Source organism: Capricornis sumatraensis, chromosome 11 (assembly GCF_032405125.1).
Source record: "Capricornis sumatraensis isolate serow.1 chromosome 11, serow.2, whole genome shotgun sequence".
NCBI lineage: Eukaryota > Metazoa > Chordata > Mammalia > Artiodactyla > Bovidae > Capricornis > Capricornis sumatraensis.
Genome location: NC_091079.1, coordinates 23,960,902 through 23,988,533, shown reverse-complemented (window position 1 = coordinate 23,988,533; position 27,632 = coordinate 23,960,902). Strand labels below are relative to the sequence as shown.

Sequence of the window (27,632 nt, the reverse complement as noted above, 5' to 3'; positions counted from 1 at the left end):
TAACAAGGAGGCATCTTGGACCTAGTGACATTTCAGGGGGAAGTTGCCTGCAAAACACACAGCTGCTCCACCTTGCGACTGCCCTCACGCTTTTCACTTGGGCCCAGCCAAGCTCCTTTGCTCAATCACACCCCTACCCCAAGCCCCTTGTGTGGTTTACTGATGTCTCTTGTGAGCTTGGAGGATGCTGAGCTCTGGGGAGCCAAAGATACATACTTGTAGTCCTGGAAGAGGCACGAGATAGCTATCTATCTCCATAGTTAAACCTACAAAGTGCTATGAAAGAAATGGATTCTGAGTACTGTAAAAAAAAGTCATGGAAGGCTTCCTGGAGATGAAGATAGCATTGCATCTTCAAGGTAAGCAGGGGTCAGGTGGAGAAAGCCTGCTTTATCTCCCCTGAGTTAGCTGTGTTCTCTCATCACGGGTCTCAGTCCTGGCTGCAAACTGAATCATCTGCTAAGTCGCTTCAGTCGAGTCTGATTCTTTGCTACCCTATGGACCATAGCCGGCCACCAGGCTCCTCTGTCCATGGGATTCTCCAGACAAGAATACTGGAGTCGGTTGCCAAGCCCTCCTCCAAGGGATCTTCCCAACCCAAGTATCAAACCCACGCCTCCTAAGTCTCTTGCACTGGCAGGCAGGTTCTTTACCACTAGCACCACCTGAAGCCCCAAACTGAATCACAGGGTTTGGGCTTATCTCTGAAGGTAGGACCCAAACATCAGGAATTTTCAACTGCTGTCTGGTCGACACTGCATGATCTGACCCTGTCTGCTGTACCGAAGCACGTGGCTGAGTTTCACTAGAACCTTTCCATCAGTTACAGAGAGCACAACCCATCTTTTCTTAAAGCACACTGCACAGCACCCTGACCAGCTGCTCCAACTCACCTTCCCAGCCCAGCCTCCCACAGTCAGCTTCAAATGCGCCCCCTGAAGCCATCCCGGGTCCCAAGCACCCATGGCACTCCATCAGGTCCAGTCTCGCCCTGGTTTTGCACGGTGGTCCCTCCCTGCCTCTCTCCTGACCTCACGGAGAGCCGCCTGTGCTCCTAAAGCCCTGCCCCCCATCTTATGCTCCTGGTCCAGCAGTGACAGCTCCTGCCTCATGTGGGCTGTTAGTCCTGGGAAGCTCTCTGCCATCTTCGTGCTTGTTGTATTCCAACAGAGTAGCCGGCACGTAGTAGGTGCTTAAGCGATGTGAATAAGATTCACATAGAGTAAAGTGCAGGGATGGCCCTGGCAGTCCAGCGGTTAAGAACCCATGGATCCATTGCCGGGGTAGCAGGTTCGATCCGTGGTTGGGGAACTAAGATCCTACATGCTGCGTGGCACACTCAAAAAATAAAAATAAAATTTAAAATAAAGTGCAGGTGAATTGCTCCTTGACTGTAGAGCTCTATGTTTTCAAATTGTCTTAAATCACCCAAAGCAGTTTGAGACAGATGCTTTTGTGACCAAGTGCTTGGCTGACCACTTGGTGGCGATGCCCTGCCTCTAAACACCCTGTGGGCAGTGATGTGCCTTTTAGGAAGGTTCTGGGGAGGCAGCTCTGTTTCTTTCACTCCCAACAGTGGGCCAGCCCTTCAACAAACCACAGAGCAGCCTGGTGCACACCCCAATTCCAATTTTCGGTCCTTGACACCCAGCTGCTTCCCTCCCTGCAGCTAATCTGGTTACTCTGAACCAGATTAAAGTCTGCGGCAACACTATCACTCAAAACCAGGGGCCATTTCCCTGCAGTTTGTGGGCTCCATGCCAAAGCAGACAGGCAACCCACTGGCTTTTCGTGAAATATGTCTAGCAGCCTGAGTTGTTGCCTGAACCACCGCGGGGACCAGATGCATGAATACTGCGGTGGCTCCCAGATGGCCTTGGGTTCAGGCCCCAGGCCCACCCCTTAGTGGTTCAGGGACCAGCATTCTCCTCTGTGCAAAATGAATGGGGACACACCTGTGTCCCCCCAACCCCAGGCATTCATGGGGCTGCCGTGGGGGCAACACCTGGGGCATGTGTGCATTTCAGGCGCACAGCATGATGACGTGTCCACAGACTGTGACCCCGGCACAGGCTGGGACCTGGGACCCTCTGCAGCAGTGCTCCAATGCCTGCATCTGGACACCCCTCTCCTCCAGCAACAGATACAAAGAAACTGTGTGAGACTACAAATAACCGGGTGCATGGAGACTTGAAACAAATTCTGGGCAAAAGATACAAACAGACCAAGACCCAACTGCCAGTTTTGAAGAGCCTGGAGCAAAAGCATGCCCCCTGCACAAGACATCTCCTAAGGGGTGGGCACAGCACCTAAGCCCTTCCCCTGGCCCTGGACATACCCTACCCTCACCCCATGTAAAGAACCAGCTGGCCCCCACCTTGAGGAGTGAGCAAGCAAATGAGTGAGCAAGCAAGTGAGCAAGTGTTACTTGCTCTCACTCCCTCCCACTGCAGCGGGGACTGCAGTAAAGCCTTGCCTGAATTCCCTGTTTGGCCTCTGATCAATTTCTATTGACTAAGAAGGCCAAGAACCCTAGTTGGTAACAACATGACTGCCACAATAAACTTATTTAATACACCTATCACCTCATAGAGCTAAAATAGTTTTTCTTGCGATGAGCACTTCTAAGATCTACTCTTCTGGTAAATTTGAATGTATAATACAGAAGTGTTAGTTATAATCACCAGACTGTATATTACAGCCCCAGAAGTTACTTACAATGGAAGACCATCAATGTGGCCTCTTTTCCTATGAGCCTTTTTTTTTCTTTTTTAAGATTCCACATATAAATGAGATAATATAGCATTTGTCTTTTTCTAAATGACTTATTTCATTCAGCAACATGCCATCAAGTTTCACCCATGTTGTCACAAATATAACGATTTCCTTCTTTTTATGGCTGTATAATATTCCACTGCACATAGACACAGTACCTCTTCTTTATGCATTCAGGTTGACACTCAGGGTATTCCCATGTCTTGGGAACATAACGTTACAATGAACATGGGGGTGCAGATATCTCTTCGTGATTTCATTTCCTTTGAATAAATACCCAGAAGTTGGAACTGCTAGATCGTATGGTAGTTCTAGTTTTAATTTTTGGGGGGAACCTCCATACTGTTTTCCATAGTGTCTGCATCAATTTACATTCCCACCAACAGGGCACAAGGGTCCTCTTTTCTCCATATTCTTGCCGGCACATTTTTCTTGTCTTTTTGATGAGAGCTACTCTAACAGGTGGGCTTTCCTGGTGGATGGTAAAGAATCTGCCTGCAATGTGAGAGACCTGGGTTCAGTCCCTGGGTTGCGAAGATCCTCTGGAGGAAGGCATGGCAACTTACTCCAATATTCGTGCCTGGAGAATCCCTATGGACATAGGTGCCTGGAGGGCTACAAAGAGTCAGACGCAACTGAGTGACTAAGCACAGCACAGCACATTCTAACAAGTGTGAGGTGATACCTCATTGCAGTTTTGATTTATTAATATCTGGAGAGCTTTTAATTAAACATGCAAACCCATGAGCTCCACTCTACTCCCATCTCCTTTGTTTCAACCAGTTTAGCTGGGACCCAGGTCAAGATGTTTCTGTAAAGTCCAAGAGTACTTCTACTGAAAGGCCAGGGATAAGAAACACTGGTTTAAAAGGCAGAAATGCTAGTTTGCAATGAGACCATCTCAAGTCCTGCCCAGACATGGATTAGCATGTCACCAACCCTGAAGTGCATGCTGCCTTCCACCTCATGTGCCTCTCGTTACATGAGGATAACCTTGCTCACCCAGACCTGCCAACACCATGGGATGACAGTGCTCCAGAGACTGGAAACAACTGCTTGCATCGGCTGAGTACTTATTAAGCACAAACCCTTAGTACATGCTTGATGAACATTTGGCAAATACACATCACTGTTTCAACATCATCGCCATCACTGAAGCTAGCCTCATGATATGTGTGAGCTGTCTGAGCCGAGCCGCAAGATTTCTGTCACCCTCCATGAGAAGCACATAACCCAAAGTCAACAAACGTTTGTTAGGTGAATGGATAGTGGACAATAAAAATTGTGAGTGCTAGGTTGCTTCAGTCATGTCCGACTTTGCGACCCTCTGGACTATAGCCTGCCAGGCTCCTCTGTCCATGGGATTCTCCAAGCAAGAATACTGGAGTGGGTTGCCAGGCCCTCCTCCAGGGGATCTTCCTGACCCAGAGATGAAACTCACATCTCCTGTGGTTCCTGCACTGCAGGGAAATTCTTTACCGCTGGGCCACTGGGGAAGCCCAATAAATAGTGTAAGTGTCAGGGAAACCGAGACCTGTTAACCTGTTTGGTGTTTTTCAAAATAGCCAGCATGTGGCCGGGCATGCAATAGACGTCTAAGAGACCCAGAGATTTAGGGCAGTGGGATGCGAGTGTTTCTTCATTGAAGATGTAACAGGAGGTTACCAGTCATGTCTTTTCATCTCTGATCTCTACACCAAGCAAGCAATGCTGCCCCATATAACTACTGCTGTTCAGAGCCAAGGAGTTGGCTCCCTGATTACCTGCAGCTCTGAGCACAGCTGAGAGAGTGTTTCTTCAACAGCAAGTGACTCTAGAAAGAAAAAAAAAAAAACAATGAAACAGACACATAACGAGCTGTGGAATTGTTAATGGGAGGTAAAAAGCACAGATTTCAAGTCAGCATTGATGTCACAGAAAAAAATTCAGGCTCTGTGGACTCCTGTCATCTCTTGTGTCTAAAAGATCCTGTTTATAAGAAGCATGATTTGAAGCCATGTGCTGTCACCCTGGGTTAAAGTCAACATGTTCCGTGTGATGCATTTCTGAGAAACGGAAGATCTCCAAGTTCACTTTGTGTGGTCCAAAGCAATCCCACATTCTGCTGTGCTTTTGTGGGTATGTGTGCACGCACACACACACACACACACACACACACACACACACACACACACACAACCGGGTCCTGTCACCTGGGACCTAGATCTAGATCTCCTTCACACAGGTGGGTGTTCAGAAGTCCAGGAACGTGGGACTGCAGAGCCTAGCCTCCTGCTCAGCACCACCACCTCATCACGACCTTCCACGCAGGCAGGAGAGGAGCCTGCAACCTTGCCGTCTTCTCAGTTGGAACTGGGTGGACTCTGGCCATTTGTGGCTTCACAGTTTTGCCTGTGTTTGAACTCTCCCTAGTTTCATGCGGCTGTGGTAAGACCTTGCGGGTGGCTGCTGTGTGAGTTTTACTTAAAGCATCGTTGACAGCTCTGACGGTCCTCACGGGTGGGCACACACCTGCCTACCCGGCAGCTGCCCTCAGCCCCCCACGAGGCAGAACAGGCCTTGGTCAGTGTCCATGGCTGTGCACTCGGGGTCTGGCACAATGCCTGGTACACAGTAAACATTCAATAAAAACACAGTGAGTGAGTGAATGAAGAAATAAATTCAGTTCTTTTTTTGGTTAAAAAAAAAAAGTTGAAGCAAGAAGCCAGCTACAGGACACTGGCTTCACTTTCCATCTGAGCTAAACTGGCCCTGAGCTGTGCAGGTCTCCTTTAGTGCATCTGACCTGAAAAATTTCAACTCCAAGATCATGTGCTTCAAAGAGGGCATCAGAGGGACTTCCTTGGCAGGCAGCAGTTAAGAAGACTGCGCTCCCAGTGCAGGGAAGACGGGTTCAATCCCTGGTCAAGAACAAAGATCCCTTATCCCATGCGGTGCCACCAAATACAATTTTTTTTCAAAAGAGGGCCTTAGAGCTGACAAAACCCAGCTGGTAAGAGGGCGCCAGAGGTCAAGGCAACAACAATGCTGTGCCTACTTCTTCATTCTGCACACCAAGCACTGGGTGTGAGGGGTCTGGGCTCAGATCCGGCTTCTGCCCGTAAAGACCCCCAGTCTAGTGGGGAAGAGAAATATGCAAATACAGGATTGTTGTGTGGTGTGTTCACTGATCCCACCAACGCTACGACTCGCTCCACAGGTGAGATCTCAGGGCTCAGGGAGAGACGCTGAGGTTTCCCACAGCAGGACTGTTATTAACCGTGAATACCAGGCTGAGTTGGAGAAGGCAATGGCAACCCACTCCATTGTTCTTGCCTGGAGAATCCCATGGGCAGAGAAGCCTGGCAGGCCATGGTCCATGGGGTCACAGAAGGTAAGACACGACTGAAGCGGCTAAGCATGCACCAGGTTGAGGGCCTGGGTTCTGTTCTAAGGACAAAAGGCCTCTTTAGGGGACTTCGAGCAAAACAATAACCTGCGGTGAATGAGTGTGACCCAATATAAAAGAAGCCCCAAGCACAGCACCTCTGTGCTCCAGCCTCATCCTGCCACACATGGCTGTGTGACCCTGAGTGGTCATTTCACCTCTCTGAGCTGCAGTCCCACCATCTGTCAGTCAAGAGGGACGGGGCCCAATGACCATGATGTCTGGTGATGTACAAGAAGCAAGTCATCCCTGGAAAGCCAAGATGATGACTACTGAGAGCTTTCTCTGGTCACCCATTAAACACATACATTTAGGTATTTCTTTGACTGTTTTACACTCTTGTAAGTTTCAATCCCGTAGCTACAGCCTCATTAAGAAAAAGGGTGTAAACAGGCATTTTCCCTTAGAAAGCAACTTCACATTATGTGCCCAGGGTAGATGTTTAATACATGTTTAATAAACTGAATAACTTGGTGGATGAAAGCATGAATGAGTAACTGAACGTGATGACTAGAGACACATGCGCCTTTTCTTCCTGCATTGGCATGCCCAAGATGTCCTCCTGCTGGAAGGATGTAAAATGCCAGAACACCAAAACAAAAACCAAACCAAACCTACCTGAAATGGTGCTTGCCACTGTGACATTTATAAGAGCATGCTGACTCCTGAGGGCAGAGGGCCAGCTGCTGGGGTGAGTCTCCCCCATCCCTAGTTCCCAGCCCCTTACCCAGCTCCATGCGCGGCAGCTCGGGGATGTCCCTCAGGATGGTCAGGAAGTAGGCGCGCAGTCCCCGGTAGGCGTGCAAGAGCAGGAAGCACAGCTCCCGGTGCCACTTGTAAGCGTGCTGCATGCAGTTCTCGGAGGGCACGTAGAAGCTCCCCTGTGGGGGGAAACAGAAGCAGAAGCTGAGGACCATCCCTGTGGGTGGCCTGGTCCTGAGAAAACTGGGGAAGACGGTCAAGACTGCAGCAAGAGAGTTGGAATCTCCTCCCTACCCTTCTGCATGGGAAACCCACTGAAACTGGCCAAGCCTCCGTCTTATAATTTTCAAATTAAAACAATAATGATAGTAATAACAACATTAGATGATGATGATGACCATGATGAGGGCACAGACCTCACAGGTTTGGGGCAAGTGAATGTCACCCCCTCTTGTAAGACTCTTTCTCTTGCCGCTGTAAGAAGAAGCCATGTGACCAACAGAGGGGACTCCTTTTCACAGGCATTTAGAAAGACCTCTGTATCGGTGGGTGAAGAGCGCAGTGCTGAGAAGGAGAAAAATGCTTTGCTGTAAAATAGGAAGAAGTCGGTGAGTTTCAGCTCTCAGTGTTGAAAGTGTCAGAGCCTGTGGGTGTGACCATGGAGCTTGAGAATGCTCCATACTGTGTTTGTAGGTGTGAGACACATTACACCCATCATTACACATTACAAGTCATCCGAAGAGGAAAAGATGCCTGAGTCCACAAGGTACTTGTAGGCAAAGACACGATGGAGGACCAGGACAGTTCTGAATTTCTTGCAACCCTGCCAGAGAAGGATGACTTCGGGTGAATTTCAGGAAGGACTTAAAAATGAGAGAAAGGATTCTCAGAGATGAGTTTGGACAGAAAAAGAGAGGTACTGAGTACTGTGGGCTTCCCAGGTGGTGCCAGTGGTAAAGAATCCACATACCAATGCGAGAAAAGTGAGACATGGCTTTGATCCCTGGGTCGGGAAGATCCCCTGGAGGAGGAAATGGCAACCTACTCCAGCATTCTTGCCTGGAGAGTCCCATGGACAGAGGAGCCTGGCAGGCTATAGTCCATGGGGTCACAAAGAGCTGGATGCGACTGAACACACACCCACACACACCAAGTACTGAGCTGGAGAATTCCACGGGGGTAGGAATCTATGGCCTGTGTGGCTATGAGGGGAGCAAGCAAATGTCTTTTCACCATCTCGTGCTTCCTAGCCTTCCTGCTGGGTGAAACTCCAGGTAAAATGTTGTCAGAACTACATCCCCTTGGCTCCTGTGAGTTGACTTGCACGCTGTCCATGAGGCAGCTTCCTGCCCTCTTTGTCTCCTTCTCTCTTGCCTCCTTCTAAGAGGGCTGAGTCGGGGCAGTGGGGCAGGACAGGTCTGATAAGGGTCAGCAGCCATCAGAACCTCCTCTACTCCCAATGGCGTCACGAAGGTGGGTGCAGTTGTTTGCACGCTCATCACTACATCATGATTGCTGGGTCATGGAATGCAAAGTGGTACAAATTAGGAAACCTGGATGGAAGTCTCAGTCAGGTCTGCTGTCACCTCTCTCTGAGTCAGTTTTAGGTTAATTCCTTGTTGTTTTATTTCAGTCACTAACTCCTGTCTGACTCTTTTCAATCCCATGAACTATAGCACGCCAGGCTTCCCCGTCCTTCACTATCTCCCGGAGTTTGCTCATATTCATATCCACCGAGTCGGTGATGCCATCCAACCATCTCATCCTCTGTCACCTCCGTTTCTTGCCCTCAATCGTTTCCAGCATCAGAGTCTTTTCTAATGTGTTGGCTCTTCACATCAGGTGGGCAAAGTATTGGGGTTTCAGCATCAATCCTTCCAGTGAAAATTCAGGGTTGGTTTCTTTTAGAATTGACTGGTTTGATCTCCTTGCAGTCCAAGGGATTCTCGAGAGTCTTCTCCAGTGCCACAATTCAAAAGCTTTTGAATTGCTTTTTGAATTCCCTGGTAAAAGACTGCACGACAGACATTAGCCTGCAGGAAGATTGTGGCCTGTGCTCTGGAGAGCAACATTCATGGGAAGGGAGTGGGGCAGAGGGAGGAGCCCACTGCACAGAGACCTCAGGCAATCCCAGGGGAGCTCTGGACCTGCAGAGCTCTCTGGCCAGGCCTTTGTACTCATGCATTGACTGTTACTGGTCACCCAGGGAGGAGGTGTGACCTTGGTCAGCAGCTCTCTCCGACAGAGCAGCCTCCAGAGAGGGACTTGGCCACCTGCTGTTGGCCACCATTGTCCTTGGCAGAGCAGGAAGGAGCGATTCAGGTCTAAAGGTGGAAACTGGGCATCACAGAATTCCCTGTGGAAAGTTCCAGCAGCATCCTTCACTCCCCAGCACCTCAAATTAACCCTGGCTTTGCCTAACGAGGTCCCTACTGACTTGAACTGAAGAAAGACATTCAATAAGCTTTGGCATTGAAAGGCTTCTGCATTTCATCAAGCAGAAACCCCAGGCAGGACACCTGTAGTCACCAGGGGCCCAGGGTAATCTGAATATTCCTACTTCTCATCTTTCCTATTATACTACGATCAGAAGCAGTACAGCTGCGGGAAGACAAGCGAAGTTTGTGCATAGCAGGGTGCGTGTGTGCTGCACTCTCCAGGTCTACGGAGCAAGAAATAATTCACTGTTCATGAACCATCTAGACATTCCCATCACACTGTATCTCACTCGATCCTTAACAAGCACCTTATCAGGCAGATATTTTCACTTTGATTTTCAAAATATAATACAGATATGGTAAAAAAAAAAAAAAAATCTCAGTATTACCAAAGGAAACACAATATACAGTTCCCTTTTCCCCAGAGGGAATAACTTTCTTGTACGTCCTTCTATGAAGCTTCCATATACATACATACCCATGTATATGTATGTGCACTTACATGCATGTATTTTCTAAAACAGACAGACTCATGTTGGAAGATGTTCTGGGACATTTCTCTGTTACTTATTTTTATCACTTATGCCTTGAAGTTCTTTCTTCTCAGACCAAATAAGTGATAGAAATCCAATTCCCATTTTGCAGGTTAAAGGCTTTGGCTCAAAGAATACAGTGAGCTGCGCAGGGTCACTCTGCATTTCTGCCCACAGCAGGAAGGATTCTCAAGTTCAGGGGCTCAGCGAAGGCAGTCCTCGCTCACCTGCCACGTGTGCCTCTGGGAACCACGCTGGCAGAGGACAGCTGCTCCGCTTAACTGTGACAGAGGCCTGAATACAAGCCCTGCATTGCCTCCCTCAGCCATGACTAAGCAGAAACAAAAGCGACAGAGGATTAACAAAGGCATCGGATCTCTGAGTTCCCAGCTTGTTTGCTTCCAACAGCCCCAAACCCCTCCCTTTTCCAGTCCTGCTCACAACTGCATTTTCTTATCACCAAGGCCTCCTTTTGAAAGTGCTCCAGGACCCATGGATGAGGCAAAGTCTATAAAGTCTATAGATCTATAAAGTCCATTATTAAGTTCCACTTTTCAGACTAGACATGAATCTTAAATGAATCTTATTCTTACACGAATCTTATTCTCCAACAGAGAATGCTGGAGAACCTTCAGAAGGCTGATTCAATGTGATTACTGAGATAATATGAAGTCAGAATGCTAACCCAAAGAGAAAATCCTAATAAAATATGCCTGGAAATTATATGCCTATTATTATAAACAAAAGAAATGGTATTTCCATAAGGACTCAACTGCATATTTGGAAAGTGAGTGATTTGCCATAGAAAATCCCATTCACTGACCCTCCAGGCCCACAGAGCCAGCATGGATGAACCTATGCCCCTAATAGAACTGCAAGAAGTGGAATGAAAAACCTTGCCCAATCTCCCCAGTACAAAGGAAGAACTTTTTAGCCGCCCTCCTGATCAACAATCTGGAATGGAAACCCTAAATAATACAACAGGATTCATGCAGGGTGAGCCAAACATGAGACTGTGTGCAGAACCACAATGGAAGGCACTCCTGGCCAGGGCCCACCCCCATGGGATCATCTGTACAACATGTACATAAAGGAAGTGATCATAGTATGGTCTATTAGGGTTAAGGATTAGACAAAACCACTTGGGTAAAACACAGACTTATATGATGGCTCAGTGCAATGTCAGGGTACACCAAAAGGACATTTTAAAACTAGGACATACCCATTGATGGCCTCTGAAAACACTATCAATTAAGCAGCTCGCACCTCCACGGTCAACCAGGAGGTTGAAACCGACAAGTGGACTTTAACTTAAGGGAAGTCTTCAGGGAGCTGTGCAGGGATAAAGTTTGGTTGGAACACAGAATCCAAAGTCAAATAGGGTCTATTCCTTGCTTGCATACTATCCATGTGTCTAAGTTAGTCCTTCAATGTCTGAAATGTCAGTTTCCAAACATGGAAAGTGGGGATAATAAAGTTCAATTGTTTAGTACAGTGTCTAGTTTATATTAGGTATCTGTTAAATGTTAGTTAGGAAGTTCTTCTTTCTCCTTCATTTATTACCTAATGAAGATAACTAAGCTTTCCATCAAATCAGACCTTTATATGCATGCTTCTCAAACCTACATTTCTGCATCTAATCCCTGCTCTGATCTCTAGATCCCTATTCCAAACTGCTGACTGGATAGCTTGCCTGTTGTCACAAAGACATCTTAAAATACCTGTTATACAGAGTGAAGTAAGTCAGAAAGAGAAAAATATCATATTAACGTACATACATTGAAGGGACTGATGCTGAAGCTAAAGCTCCAATAATTTAGACACTTGATGCAAAGAACTGACTCATTAGAAAAGACCCTGATGTTGGAAAAGATTGAAGGCAGGAGGAGGGGATGACAGAGGACGAGATGGTTGGATGGCATCATTTATTCAATGGACGTGAGTTTGAGCAAGCTCCGGGAGATGGCAAAGAACAGGAAAGCCTGGCGTGCTTCAGTCCATGGAGTTGCAAAAAGACGTGGCTGAGCAACTGAACAAAAATAAATGGAATCTAGAAAAATGGTACTGATGAATCTATCTGCAGAGCAGGAATAGGGACGCAGATATAGAGAACAGATTTGTGGACACAGCGGGGCAAGGAGAGGGTGGGATGAATTGAGACAGTAGCATTGCCATATATGCATGACCATGCGTAAGGCAGATAGCTAGTACGAAGCTGCTGCATGGCACAGGAAGCTCAGCCTGGTGCTCTGTGATGACCTAGAGGGGTGCGATGGGGGGAGGTGAGAAGGTGGCTCAAGCCAGAGGGGACATATGTATCCTTATAGTTGATTCACATTGTTCTACAGCAGAAACCAACACATTGTAAAGCAATTATCCTCCAATTAAAATTTTAATTTTTTTTAAAAGGAGCTTATTACTGTCCCTCTTACCTGATCCTTCTCTTCCCTCTGGTCTTTGTAAATGGACCTACCTTGCCCAACACTCAAGGAAGCCAAGGAGTTCCTCTAGTCTCCAGACCTCTCTCATCTCAAGAATCTAAGTCTTGAAAGTTTGAAAACACTCTTGCCTCTGCCCTGCCTTTTCTCTATAGCTTTCTTTAATTGCTGCCACATCCTTCTAGTCATTCTCACTGCCCAGGTACCACATTTCATCTGCAGCAGTACTGTATGCAAGTTGGTTTAGAGCATCCCCACTGACTTCTCAGGTGGCGCTCGTGATAAAGAACCCACCTGCCAATGCAGGAGACAAAAGAGACACAGGTTCCATCCCTGGGTTGAGAAGATCCCCTGGAGAAGTAAATGGCAACCCACTCCAGTATCCTTGCCTGAAAAAATTCCATGGGCAGAGAAGCCTGGCAGGCTACACTCCACGGGGTTGCAAAGAATCAGACATGACTGAGCGAGTGAGTGCACAGACACTGTCTACAAGACCGAGTTCATATTCCTTAGACCAGCATCCAAGGCCTCGAGCCCCAGTCACAACTCCAGGGTCAGTGGCTGCCTCTTGTTTCACTCCAGAACCCACTAGTTGCCATTCCTTCTTTTAAAAGCCTGTCCCCTTGCTGCTTGAAACCCACCACAAAGAATCAGATCAATATCCTGTCCCTTGTGAAGCTTTTCCAACTACCCCCTCCTCTCGGGTCCCTTACACATACCTCATTAGACCACAGTTATTTCTTAAAGTTCTCTCTCCAAACCTCCATGCACACTTTGAGGTTAGACGGTGTGCTATGTCTTTGAACCTGAAACACTTACCTAAAGAACTGATGCTTTCAAACTGTGGTGCTGGCGAAGATTCTGGAGAGTTCCTTGGACTGCAATGAGATCAAATCAGTCAATCCTAAAGGAAATCAACCCTGAATGTTCACTGGAAGGACTGATACTGAAGCTGAAGCTCCAATACTTTGGCCACTTGACGAGAAAAGCTGGCCCACTGGAAAAGACTCTGATGCTAGACAAGATTGAGGGCAGGAAAAGAGGGTGACAGAGGGATGAGATGGTTGGATGACATCACCAACTCAGGAGACATGAGTTTGAGCAAGCTCCAGGAGATAGTGAAGGACAGAGAAACCTGGTGTGCTACAGTCCATGGGGTCTCAAAGAGTCAGACATGACTTAGCTACTGAACAACAATTGTTCATTGTATGCCTGCTGTGTGCCTGGTACTGTTTTCTGGTCCCTTAATTCCTCTTCTTGGTGATTTAGCTAGTTTTTCACCACTATCTTTGTTTTAACCAATAAAAAAATAACAATAATAACTGCAACATCATTAATACACAGCTAACACTTATTATTTAACTCTATTAAATGTCAGGCAATAAGTGTTTTATAGGTATCAATTATTTAATTCATATGCTAACCCAATGAAATAAGCACAATTATTTATTCCCATTTTATAGATTGGGAAGCTGAGCTCCAGAATGGTAAATACCAAATAACTTGTTTGCAGGTCTCATGGCATACAAAAGGTACACCAGCAAGGCAGACACAGTCTGACACTGAAAATCACACATTCCTAGTCTTAATGCTGAGTTTAATCTTTGATTTGAGCTTCAGGGAGTTGAAAGAGTCTGTGTTCACACATTTAGGAGGCAGAAGAGTTAAGCTTCTAATTCCAGTTAAAGCCTCAATTTTCAAAGGAAACTAGCTCTATAGATTTCAAGAGGAATCCAAACCTCCATGTGCTAGCCTTCACTTTGTAACTAACTAGCTGTAATTCCAGGAAAACAGTTTGCCCTTTTAATTGTCAGCAGCACACTGATGCTGGGCTTCCCAAATGGTAAGGAATCTGCCTGCCAATGCAGGAGACACAGAAGACTCGAGTTTGATCCCTGGGTTGGAAAGATCCTCTAGAGGAGGAAATGGCAAGTCGCTCCAGTATTCTTGCCTGGGTAACCCCATGGACAGAGAAACCTGGGGGACTATGGTCCATGGGGTTGCAGAGAGTCGGACATGACTGAGTGATAGGGCACACACACAACACATCGCTGCTACCTTAGTTAACAGGTCCCAATTTTTGTGTCCCAACACACTGGATCATGGTGACTAGCTGTGGGTTGAGTTACACGTATTTCTTACCCAAAATGGTTAACATATAGAAATCACAGATTCAAAGTCGTTCCTATCACCCTCTTACTGGTAATTCACAGAGGTTCCTTTAGCAGGAGCAAAGGGGAAGCAGAGTTGCCAGGCTTGGACAGGTGAGCAGACACGACAGTCTCAAGCCTAGGGCATATTCCCACCTAGGCATCTGCTCCAGTTTGCATGCATGTACTTGCTGCCCTCCAGCATCACACGGCTCCAGGACTGAACGATCATCCAAATGACTCTTGAACAATCCCAGGGAGATCTATATGGCTCTAGCCATAAAATGAATAAATTGGGTTTTGTCTTTCTCTCCCTCTACAAGTTGGTTGTACCCCAACCTCCCCTCCTGGAAATCAGGAACAGAATATTATTCATCTTCTCATCCCAGGCACTTTCACATACTTTCCATCCATGTGGCTGACTGAAGGGAAATTTAGAAAAAATGAAGGGCAGTAGGGAAAATGAAGAGATGCGCTGCAAAGGAGTATCACGGCGGTGGAAGGGGCAGCTATGGCACAACGTCCCACTGAGGGGAGCTACAGCCAATGGATCATAGTCCTAAAGGCACACACTATGGATGAGAACACTCTTCCTCTACTCTTGATGTGTGTTCAGTGTGGAGGGACATCCACTAGCTCCATACTTCCAGCTCCTCTCCACCCACTTATTGAGCAACAGGTGAGTTCTGGATAAGAAACGAGGTTCTTCCTTGGACTCCCCCTCTCTCAGTAGCAAGTCCACTCTCAGCCCTGGGGGAAGACTGGTAGATGAGAAGGTCTTCAAGGGGGGCCTGCATTTACCTAGCATGGCTGTATCTGATTAAGTAAGCAGTTGATTCTGGAGTTCAAGACCTGGGAACCTCCTTGATCAAATATATAAACCAAGTGATCTCACATCTTCATTTTAATTCTAATCTGTCTTATTATTTTGTCTTATTTTCCAATTGGCACAGCATTCAGTTGGGGGGAATAAGATATTGTGTAGCAGTTTCTCTCCACACCTAGCAGCTCTGATCTCCTGTGATGACACGGATTCTTCCCTGTGTCATATTACCTGGGGTGCTCAGGAACACAGGGTGCAAACAGAAGAGTTGGTCAGTGTTGGCTGGAGGGTTAGAATAGATCAGTGGATTTCAATCGCTGTTTTGAGAAGTCATGGGGCTACCACAGCAGCAGCAAAGGGGCAGGTTGGGTGAGGCCCCCACTTCATCAGAGCTTTTCTGTTCACAGCAGTTTTATGTTGGACTCTGCCTAGGCATTCATTTGAAAAAGAAGTCCTTAGTTAAAAAATAAATAAATAAAATTTGAAAATCACTGCACAAAGATAATGCCCCTGAGTGCTCAACTGTTCTATTGTGGTCCAGAGGACAAGCCTAAATTGTGTGGCTGAAAATCAGACCTCAACAGTCTTTGTTGTTTATTGTTTAACTTCCTGATTCTCAGTTATTGTTTTCTTTCTTCTTTACTCACACTGCCTGTCTTAAACAGCAGCTTTTAAGACTTTAAAAAGTTTTTAAAAGGAAAGAAATAACCCCAGGTCATTTCTGTAATTCCAAGTTCAGTGAATTTTTATGGAACTCTGTTGTTTCATCCCACAAAAATTAAGAAAACACTGAGGGGTTACAATCCTGCTTTTGCTGCTCACCAACTTCAGCACCTTGGACAGTAGGTGATTGGCCTCATTGGATAAGAGTGGGGATAAAGGAAAAATGCTCTTTGTCTTCTTTCCTAAAGCACAACAAACACCAGCCCATTAGCCTTCTAATCATTATTGGTAAGAACTCCATATGAATTCTCCCACTGATGCACTGAAGGGATGATATTTTCTTTAATAATTTTTTTTCAGTCTCTATATCACCAAGAGATTGTGACTTATTTAAAAGTTTAGGGGGGGTGGTCCTAAGATGGCGGAGGAATAGGACAGGGAGACCACTTTCTCCCTCACAAATTCCTCAAAAGAACATTTCAACGCTGAGTAAATTCCACAAAACAACTTCTGAATGCTGGCAGAGGACATCAGGCACCCAGAAAAGCAGATCATTGGCTTCAAAAACAGGTAGGAAAAAATATAAAAGACGAAAAAGGAGACAAAGGAGGTGGGGAGGGAGCTCCATCCCAGGAAGGGAATCTTAAGAAGAGAGGTTTCCAAATACCAGGAAACACTCTCGCTGCCGAGTCTGTGGCGAGCCTTGGAAGCACAGAGGGCAACATAACAGGAAGGAAAAATAAATAAATATTTAAAACCAACAGATTACAAGCTCAACAGTAACTCCCCCAGCGGAGAAGCAGCGCGGACGCCTGCATCCACCACTAGCAAGTAGGGGCTGGGCAGGGAGGCGCGGAAGGCACGGGCTGCAGTGCTTTGTAAGATTCAGGCCGGAACGCCCTGTGTGTAACCAGAGTGAACTAACTTGGGCTAGCAAACCAGACTGTGGGATAGCTACCACGCAAAAAGCTCCAGCATTAGACACCACCAGGACCACTCACAGAACAAAGGATGGAACAGAAAGAGCCGGCTGCACACCATCTCCCTCCAGTGACAGGCAGCCAGAGCTGTAAGGGCTGGAAGGGGGCAATCACAGCCCAAGAGAGACATTACCTACCAAAATGCAAGCAGGCTTCTTTGCTAACTAAGACTTCTGGGGGTTCTGGACAGTCATCAGCCGCCAGAGAAGGGACGCCAGCGATACACCCAGAAAACTGAGCAGCAGAGATGGGAAAGGTGATATGTTGCAGGGACTGCGCTCGCCAAACACCTGAGCTACTCAGACCTGGGAAGGGCACAAAATGCAGGCCCAATCGAATCTGTGCCTCTGAGGGCTACCTGAGCACCAAGCCTGAGCGGCTTAGACCGGGGAGGTGCATGCAGCCTAGGGCCTCAGATGGTTCCCAGCGGAGCAACGTAGAGCCTGAGCGGTGTGTGCCACGAGCAGGGGCAGGCCCAGCAGGGCTGAGACACTGCACGCACACACCAGTGTTACTTGTTTGCAGCATCCCTCCCTCCCCACAGCACGACTGAACAAGTGAGCCTTAAAAAAAAAGTGTCCACCACCACCCGCCCTGTGACAGGGCAGAAATCAGACACTGAAGAGACCAGCAAACAGAAGAAGTTAAACTGAGGGAACCGCCTTGGAAGTGACCCCACACTGCCCACAACACCAGAGAAAGGGCCAGATATATCTTTACTATTTTTACAATCATTCTTTTGTTGTTGTTGTTGTTGATATTGTTGTGTGATTGTTTTTTCTTTTCTTTTTCCTCTTCTTCTTTTTTAACCTTTTTAAATTTTTAAGTCCTCTATTTCTCCTTTAATTTTTATTTTTATAACCTACTATTACTTTAAAAAAAAGACCCTATTTTTAAAGCAAACGCCGTATATACTCTTCTTGTGGTTGTTTTTTTTTTTTTTTTTAATAATTCTCCTGGCTTTGTGTTTTTTTTTCCTTTCTTCTCCTTCTTCTTCTTCTTTTCTTTAATATTGTATTTTTGAAAATCCAACCTCTATTCTAGATTTTTAATCTTTGCTTTTTGGTATTTGTTGTCAATTTTGTACATTTAAAAACCCAATCTTCAGTACCCAATTTTACCTGAGAGCGAGATTACTGGCTTGACCACTCTCTCCTCCTTTGGACTCTCCTTTTTCTCCACCAGGTGGCCTCTGTCTCTTCCCTCCCTCTTCTCTTCTCTACCCAAATCTGTGAATCTCTGTGTGTTCCAGACGGTGGAGAACACTTAGGGAACTGGTTACTGGCTGGATCTGTCTCTCTCCTTTTCATTTCCCTCTTTTATCCTCCTGGCCACCTCTGTCTACTTCCTCCCTCTACTCTTCTCTGTATAAATTCGTGAATACCTCTGAGTGGTCCAGACTGTGGAGTGCACATAAGGAAGTGACTACTGGCTAGCTTGCTCTCCTCCTCTTTTGATCCCACCTCATCTCATTCCAGTCACCTCCAACTAACCCCTCCCTCTTCTCTTCTCCATGTAACTCAGTGAACCTCTCTGGGTGTCCCTCAATGTGGAGAAACTTTTCATCTTTAACCTAGGTGTTTTATCATCAGTGCTGTATAGATGGAGAAGTCTTGAGGCTACTGTAAAAATAAAACTGAAAACCAGAAGCAGGAGGCTTAAGTCCAAATCCTGAGAACATCAGAGAACTCCTGAATCCAGGGAACATTAATTGATAGGAGTTCATCAAACGCCTTCATACCTACACTGAAACCAAGCACCACCCAAGGGCCAACAAGTTCCAGAGCAAGACATACCACGCAAATTCTCCAGCAACACAGGAACACACCCCTGAGCTTCAATATACAGGCAGCTCAAAGTTACTCCAAAACCATTGACATTTCATAACCCATTACTGGTCACTTCATTGCACTCCAGAGAGAAGAAATCCAGCTCCACCCACCAGAACTCCAACACAAGCCTCCCTAACCAAGAAACCTTGACAAGCCACTGATACAACCCCACCCACAGCGAGGAAACTCCATAATAAACAGAACTCCACAAATTCCCAGAATATAGAAAGGCCACCCCAAACTCAGAAATATAACCAAGAAGAAGAGACAGAGGAATACCCAGCAGGTAAAGGAAAAGGAGAAATGCCCACCAAACCAAAGAGGAGGAGATAGGGAATCTACCTGAGAAAGAATTCCGAATATTGATAGTGAAAATGATCCAAAATCTTGAAATCAAAATGGAATCACAGATAAATAGCCTGGAGACAAGGATTGAGAAGATGCAAGAAAGGTTTAACAAGGACCTAGAAGAAATTTAAAAAAAGTCAATATATAATGAATAATGCAGTGAATGAGATCACAAACACTCTGGAGGCAACAAATAGTAGAATAACAGAGGCAGAAGATAGGATTAGTGAAATAGAAGATAGAATGGTAGAAATAAATGAATCAGAGAGGAAACAAGAAAAACAAGTTAAATGAGGACAATCTCAGAGACCTCCCTGACAATATGAAATGCTCCAGCATTCGAATTATAGGAGTCCCAGAAGAAGAAGACAAAAAGAAAGACCATGAGAAAATACTTGAGGAGATAATAGTTGAAAACTTCCCTAAAATGGGGAAGGAAATAATCACCCAAGTCCTAGAAACCCAGAGAGTTCCAAACAGGATAAACCCAAGGCTAAACACCCCAAGACACATATTAATCAAATTAACAAAGATCAAACACAAAAAACAAATATTAAAAGCAGCAAGGGAAAAACAACAAATAACACACAAGGGGATTCCCATAAGGATAACTGCAGATCTTTCAATAGAAACTCTTCAGGCCAGGAGGGAATGGCAAGACATACTTAAAGTGATGAAAGACAATAACCTACAGCCCAGATTACTGTACCCAGCAAGGATCTCATTCAAATATGAAGGAGAAATCAAAAACTTTACAGACAAACAAAAGCTGAGAGAATTCAGCACCACCAAACCAGCTCTCCAACAAATGCTAAAGGATATTCTCTAGACAGGAAACACAAAAAGGGCATATAAACCCGAACCCAAAACAGTAAAGTAAGTGGCAACGGGATCATACTTATCAATAATTACCTTAAACATAAATGGGTTGAATGCCCCAACCAAAAGGCATAGACTGGCTGAATAGATACAAAAACAAGATCACTATATATGCTGCCTACAAGAGACCCACCTCAAAACAAGGGACACATACAGACTGAAAGTGAAGGGCTGGAAAAAGATATACCACGCAAATAGAGACCAAAAGAAAGCAGGAGTAGCAATACTCATATCCGATAAAATAGACTTTAAAACAAAGGCTGTGAAAAGAGACAAAGAAGGCCACTACATAATGATCAAAGGATCAATCCAAGAAGAAGATATAACAATTATAAATATATATGCACCCAACATAGGAGCACTGCAATATGTAAGACAAATGCTAACAAGTATGAAAGGGGAAATTAACAGTAACAATAATAGTGGGAGACTTTAGTACCCCACTCACACCTATGGACAGATCAACTAGACAGAAAATTAACAAAGAAACACAAACTTTAAATGATACAATAGACCAGTTAGACCCAATTGATATCTATAGGACATTTCACCCCAAAACGATGAATTTCACCTTTTTCTCAAATGTGCACGGAACCTTCTCCAGGATAGATCACATCCTGGGCCATAAATCTAACCTTGATAAATTCAAAAAAGTCGAAATCATTCCAAGCATCTTTTCTGACCTTAATGCATTAAGATTAGATCTCAATTACAGGAGAAAAACTATTAAAAATTCCAACATATGGAGGTTGAACAACACGCTTCTGAATAACCAACAAATCACAGAAGAAATCAAAATATGCATAGAAACAAATGAAAATGAAAACACAACAACCCAAAACCTGTGGAGCACTATAAAAGCAGTGCTAAAAGGAAAGTTCATAGCAATACAGGCATACCTCAAGAAACAAGAAAAAAGTCAAATAAATAACCTAACTCTACACCTAAAGCAACTAGAAAAGGAAGAAATGGAGAACCCCAGAGTTAGTAGAAGGAAGGAAATCTTAAAAATTAGGGCAGAAATAAATGCAAAACAAAAGAGACCATAGCAAAAATCAACAAAGCCAAAAGCTGGTTCTTTGAAAGGATAAATAAAATTGACAAACCATTAGCCAGACTCATCAAGAAACAAAGAGAGAAAAATCAAATCAATAAAATTAGAAATGAAAATGGAGAGATCACAACAGACAACACAGAAATACAAAGGGTCATAAGAGACTACTATCAGCAATTATATGCCAATAAAATGGACAATGTGGAAGAAATGGACAAATTCTTAGAAAAGTACAACTTCCCAAAACTGAACCAGGAAGAAATAGAAAATCTTAACAGACCCATCACAAGCATGGAAATTGAAACTGTAATCAGAAATCTTTCAACAAACAAAAGCCCAGGTCCAGACGGCTTCACAGCTGAATTCTACCAAAAATTTCGAGAAGAGCTAACACCTATCCTACTCAAACGCTTCCAGAAAATTGCAGAGGAAGGTAAACTTCCAAACTCATTCTATGAGGCCACCATCACCCTAATACCAAAACCTGACAAAGATGCCACAAAAAAAGAAAACTACAGGTCAATATCACTGATGAACATAGATGCAAAAATCCTCAACAAAATTCTAGCAATCAGAATCCAACAACACATTAAAAAGACCATACACCATGACCAAATGGGCTTTATCCCAGGGATGCAAGGATTCTTCAATATCTGCAAATCAATCAATGTAATTCACAACATTAACAAATTGAAAAATAAAAGCCATATGATTATCTCAATAAATGCAGAGAAGGCCTTTGACAAAATTCAACATCCATTTATGATAAAAACTCCCCAGAAAGCAGGAATAGAAGGAACATACCTCAACATAATAAAAGTTATATATGACAAACCCACAGCAAACATTATCCTCAATGGTGAAAAATTGAAAGCATTTCCCCTAAAGTCAGGAACAAGACAAGGGTGCCCACTTTCACCACTACTATTCAACATAGTTTCAGAAGTTGTGGCCACAGCAATCAGAGTAGAAAAAGAAATAAAAGGAATCCAAATTGGAAAAGAAGAATTAAAACTCTCACTGTTTGCAGATGACATGATCCTCTACATAGAAAACCCTAAAGACTCCACCAGAAAATGACTAGAGCTAATCAATGAATATAGTAAAGTTGCAGGATATAAAATCAACACACAGAAATCCCTTGCATTCGTATACATTAATAATGAGAAAGTAGAAAAAGAAATTAAGGAAACAATTCCATTCACCATTACAATGAAAAGAATAAAATATTTAGGAATATATCTACCTAAAGAAACTAAAGACCTATATATAGAAAACTATAAAACACTGATGAAAGAAATCAAAGAGGACACTAATAGATGGAGAAATATACCATGTTCATGGATCGGAAGAATCAATATAGTGAAAATGAGTACACGACCCAACGCAATCTACAGATTCAATGCAAACCCTATCAAGCTACCAATGGTATTTTTCACAGAGCTAGAACAAATAATTTCACAATTTGTATGGAAATATAAAAAACCTCGAATAGCCAAAGCAATCTTAAGAAAGAAGAATGGAACTGGAGGAATCAACTTGCCTGACTTCAGGCTCTATTACAAAGCCACAGTCATCAAGACAGTATGGTACTGGCACAAAGACAGAAATATAGATCAATGGAACAAAATAGAAAGCCCACAGATAAATCCACACACCTATGGACACCTTATCTTTGACAAAGGAAGCAAGAATATACAATGCAGTAAAGACAATCTCTTTTAACAAGTGGTGCTGGGAACACTGGTCAACCACTTGTAAAAGAATGAAACTAGATCACTTTCTAACACCACACACAAAAATAAACTCAAAATCAATTAAAGATCTAAACATAAGACCAGAAACTATAAAACTCCTATGGAGAACATAGGCAAAACACTCTCAGACATAAATCACAGCAGGATCCTCTATGATCCACCTCCCAGAATTCTGGAAATAAAAGCAAAAATAAACAAATGCAATCTAATTAAAATTAAAAGCTTCTGCACAACAAAGGAAACTATAAGCAAGGTGAAAAGACAGCCTTCTGAATGGGAGAAAATAATAGCAAATGAAGCAACTGACAAATAACTAATCTCAAAAATATACAAGCAACTTATGCAGCTCAATTCCAGAAAAATAAACGACTCAATCAAAAAATGGGCCAAAGAACTAAATAGACATTTCTCCAAAGAAGACACACGGATGGCTAACAAACACATGAAAAGATGCTCAACATCACTCATTATCAGAGAAATGCAAAACAAGACCACAATGAGGTACCATTTCACACCAGTCAGAATGGCTGCGATCCAAAAGTCTGCAAGCAATAAATGCTGGAGAGGGTGTGGAGAAAAGGGAACCCTCTTACGCTGTTGGTGGGAATGCAAACTAGTACAGCCACTGTGGAGAAGAGTGTGGAGATTCCTTAAAAAATTGCAAATAGAACTGCCATATGACCCAGCAACCCCACTGCAGGGCATACACACCAAGGAAACCAGAATTGAAAGAGACACATGTACCCCAATGTTCATTGCAGCACTGTTTATAATAGCCAGGACATGGAAACAACCTAGATGTCTATCAGCAGATGAATGGATAAGAAAGCTGTGGTACATATACACAATGGAGTATTACTCAGCCATTAAAAAGAATACATTTGAATCAGTTCTAATGAGATGGACGAAACTGGAGCCAATTATAGAGAATGAAGTAAGCCAGAAAGAAAAACACCAATACAGTATACTAACACATATATATGGAATTTAGAAAGATGGTAATGATAACCCTGTATGCGAGACAGCAAAAGAGACACAGACGTATAGAATGGACTTTTGGACTCTGAGGGAGAGGGAGAGGGTGGGATGATTTGGGAGAATGGCACTGAAACATGTATACTATCATGTAAGAAACGAATCACCAGTCTGTGTTCAATACAGGATACAGGATGCTTGGGGCTGGTGCACAGGGATGATCCAGAGAGATGATATGGGGTGGGAGGTGGGAGGGGGGTTCAGGATTGAGAACTCATATACACCCGGGGCAGATTCATGTTATTGTATGGCAAAAACAATACAGTATTGTAAAGTAAAATAAAGTAAAAAGAAAAATAAATAAATAAATAAAAGTTTAAAAAGTAATAACTCATTGGTTATTAGCTAAGATGACATATTGACTCTGAATAATTCATAGCTATCTTCAAAGTTTCCTTAATGCCTATTAAGTAATTTGGGCAAATGCATATACTGTTGCTTTGGATCCACTTGACTTCAGAGAACTGTGTCCTTATATTAGAAGTACTATGATTGGAGGTCCCATTGGGTGTCTTTATCACATCAATAGGGTCAGTTCAGTCTGGGTGATCATCATGATCCTAATTACTCTATGTTCGGTGCTTCCTGTGTGCCTATCATTGTGCTTAGCACTTGAGCTCCAGACATTAGCACACACTGCCCTCCTCCTCCTGGAAGAAAATAGTCTCAAGTTGGAGGAACCAGGGACATGAATGCAAAATTGTCATGCAACATGGCAAGCATACTAGACAAAAGCTTGGGATGCGATGAGTGTGTGGAAAGGAGCAGCTAGGGTAAGCTTCCTGGAAGAAGCGGTGCTACAGTTGAATCTCAAATGGCTAGGTGGGTAGACCACGGATGAGGGAGGGCACCAGAACAGTCATAAACAAAGGCAGTGAGGGAACAAATTAATAAAGTGCAGGGAAATATAATCAGTACTTTGCTGCTAAGGTAAATGAATCAGGAGAAACAAGCAGGAGATGATTTGGGACAGAGCCTGGAGTCTGATCACGGAGGGGCAGACATATCATGTTGTGTGCGCATGCTAGGTTGCTTCAGTCATGTCCAACTCTTTGTGATGCTATGGACTGTAGCCCCACCTCAGGGCTCCTCTGTCCACAGGATTCTCCAGGCAAGAATTGGAGTGGGTTGCCATGCCCTCTTCCAAGGGATCAAAAAACAGTTCCCTGGCACAAAGAGACATGTAAGAAATGGACAATACATGGCTGGTATGCCCATCAGTGGGGGATGGGAAGATACATGTTTAGCCCTGTTCTATGACTGGCTTCTCATTACTCATTGCATCTGGCCCTCCAAACATTCAGGGAAGTTGAAATCATGATGTAAATATGCAAAAATGGAACAGTCCCAGAGATGTTAAGTAAATAGCCTGAGGTTCCATAATTACTAAAAGACGAGTCCAGGATTCCAAAGCAGCACAGCCTTGCTCTGTTCTTCCACTGGGTCCTATTCTAAATTCACCAGAAACAACATCTTCTCAACTGAGGATAAGACAGCAAGAATAGGGACAATAAAAATGGCAGAAGTAAGGTGAAATGGCCATCAGATACACTGGGTTAATTATGTAGTGTGTTAAGGGTCAAGCAATTAATACTTCCATCCCAAGGGACTAGTTTACAGATCAGAAACCCAGACATATCTGCAGAATAAGTGAGCAGTCAGTCTCAGCACCTTGGGATATGGTAACCATAGTAAATGTTTCTACTTAGAATGCTGGAGGGGTTCACTACAGTCTCTTAAAGATGTAAAATTCTATGCCTTTGTGACTGTAATTATCAAAGGTATTAAATTCCTTTAGTTGGCACTAGAATTAAGTCAGAATAGAGTCAGCATCAATAATAACTCTCTTATTTTAGAGTCCTACGTCTCCTGTGTAAATTGGGTCCTTATCTTTCTCCCTAGTACTTCAGGTGGACTTTCTATTATACACAGCTCATTCTATGGGGAACCAGGAAAGAAGACCAGAATAGGGCAACATGGAAAGAAAGAATCTATGTTCTGATAGCAAACATATAAACACCACCCATGTGGCTCCTTATAAACCTTATCTGAGATACACAGCATTCAGAGTCATTTCTAAGTGAGGTGGGGGATGGCTGGCTCAATGTCACATGGAGGGTACAGGTCATGGCTATGGCTGGAATGACATGTAACTAATCCCAGAGCCCACTTTCCTAACCACCAACAATTCCAGCCTCTCTGGAGCAAACACTGGTTCTCTCTTTGCCTCTGCAGAAAACAGATCATGCTGTTCTGAGAGATTATTAAGGCAAACGGGAGGCCACTGCACCAATATTGTCATTTTAGAATGTTTACTTCTGTAAGAAACCAGCTCAGAATACTTCTGGCTTTTATTGGAATGATTATAGCTATTGCAGAAACCAAAATAAGAGTGTTTGCATAAGAAGTCATAGTATAACTAGAGCTTTTAAATCAATCCTGTGAAGGATGTGTCATTATTATCCTCATTTTATAGATAAAGAGACAAAGTGTCAGGTATTGAAGAAGAGCTTTCTATAAAATACTATCAACATTTATAGACCAATAATAATCTTAACACATGTTAAGTAAAATCTGGATTGTGTCCATGGCCATGGTGCATTCAAATATTGCTGTGCAGTTTATGTAGCTGCATTTTCCTTAGCTGAACTTTTAAATGTAAGGCCACTAAAGTGACAGCATTAATATTGCAACACTTCTTAACTGAGGCTAGGGCAGTTGACTTATTTTTATGCTGGTCTATACTCATCATTGTTTCATTGCTAACTCTTTGTGACTCCACAGACTGAAGCACACCAGGCCTCCCTGTCTCTTACTATCTCCCGGAATTTGCCCAATTTCATGTCCACTGAGGTGGTAATGCTATCCAACCACCTGTACTTATTGACTGCATATTATTTGCTATTACTCTGTTGAATATGGTGAGCACCTTCTGTATGACAATATAGCCCAGTCTGAATGTGTGATTAATGCCTCATCCACAAAACAAGAATAGTAAGAACAATTACCACCAAGAAATATAGTGAGGAATAGCCGAGACAGGAAACAGAAGCTGAGTACTTAGAAGAATATCTGGCCAAGAATGAATATCTCACAAATAACAATGGCTTGTATTATGGCAATACAGAAAAGGTGCACGTATACCACTTCGTAGATGTGGGAGGACAGATGACAGAGTCCCAGCTCGCACAGAGAGGACAGGCCAGAGAGCCCAGAAGCCAGCATGCAGTGGCCACTGTACTGGTAATCACACTATACAGACACTGTCTCCCTTTTCTCTGTGCCAAAGAGATCAAGGCATAGAAATGGGAGGTGAACCAGAATCCCACGTCCCTGCTCTCTTCCAAATACAGGTGATTTTTTAAAAATTTAATTTTAAAGTTTATTACAGACTTCATTTGAAGGGATAATACTGGTTTTATTTTTTGTGTGTTTTTGGCTACATTGTCTGGCATCCTGACCAGGGATTGAACCCATGCTCCTGGCACTGAAATTGTGGAGTCTTAACCATTGCACCACCAAGGAAGTCCCTAAATATGGGTGATTTTGATTTTCAGTATTACAGACAGAGCCTTCAAATGATATGAATAGGCCACTTGAAAACTATGTGTACTAACGAGGATTCTGCGGACAGCAGATTCTTTAATTAAGGTAACTGGAGTCAATACACATCATTACAATGCAGAATATCCTGAAATATCCAACATTTGAAAATGCTGAATCTCTCCATTCAAACATTTATAGCTTTGACACTTTCATTTTCTAGTATTTTACTTCCATTTGTTCTTCATTAAAAGC

At 43.9% G+C, this 27,632-nt stretch overlaps 1 protein-coding gene across 1 annotated transcript in view; it reads right to left on the bottom strand.

The window, feature by feature from the left end:
• Window positions 1–27,632, bottom strand: part of FAM135B (family with sequence similarity 135 member B) — a 156,438-nt gene that overhangs the window by 24,161 nt on the left and 104,645 nt on the right. Inside the window, exons 7-8 of the mRNA XM_068983823.1 lie at window positions 6,930–7,083; window positions 4,539–4,588 (exon numbers count right to left, since the gene is read on the bottom strand). Coding sequence (XP_068839924.1) covers window positions 4,539–4,588; window positions 6,930–7,083 — 204 coding nt within the window. The remainder of the gene's footprint in view (window positions 1–4,538; window positions 4,589–6,929; window positions 7,084–27,632) is intronic.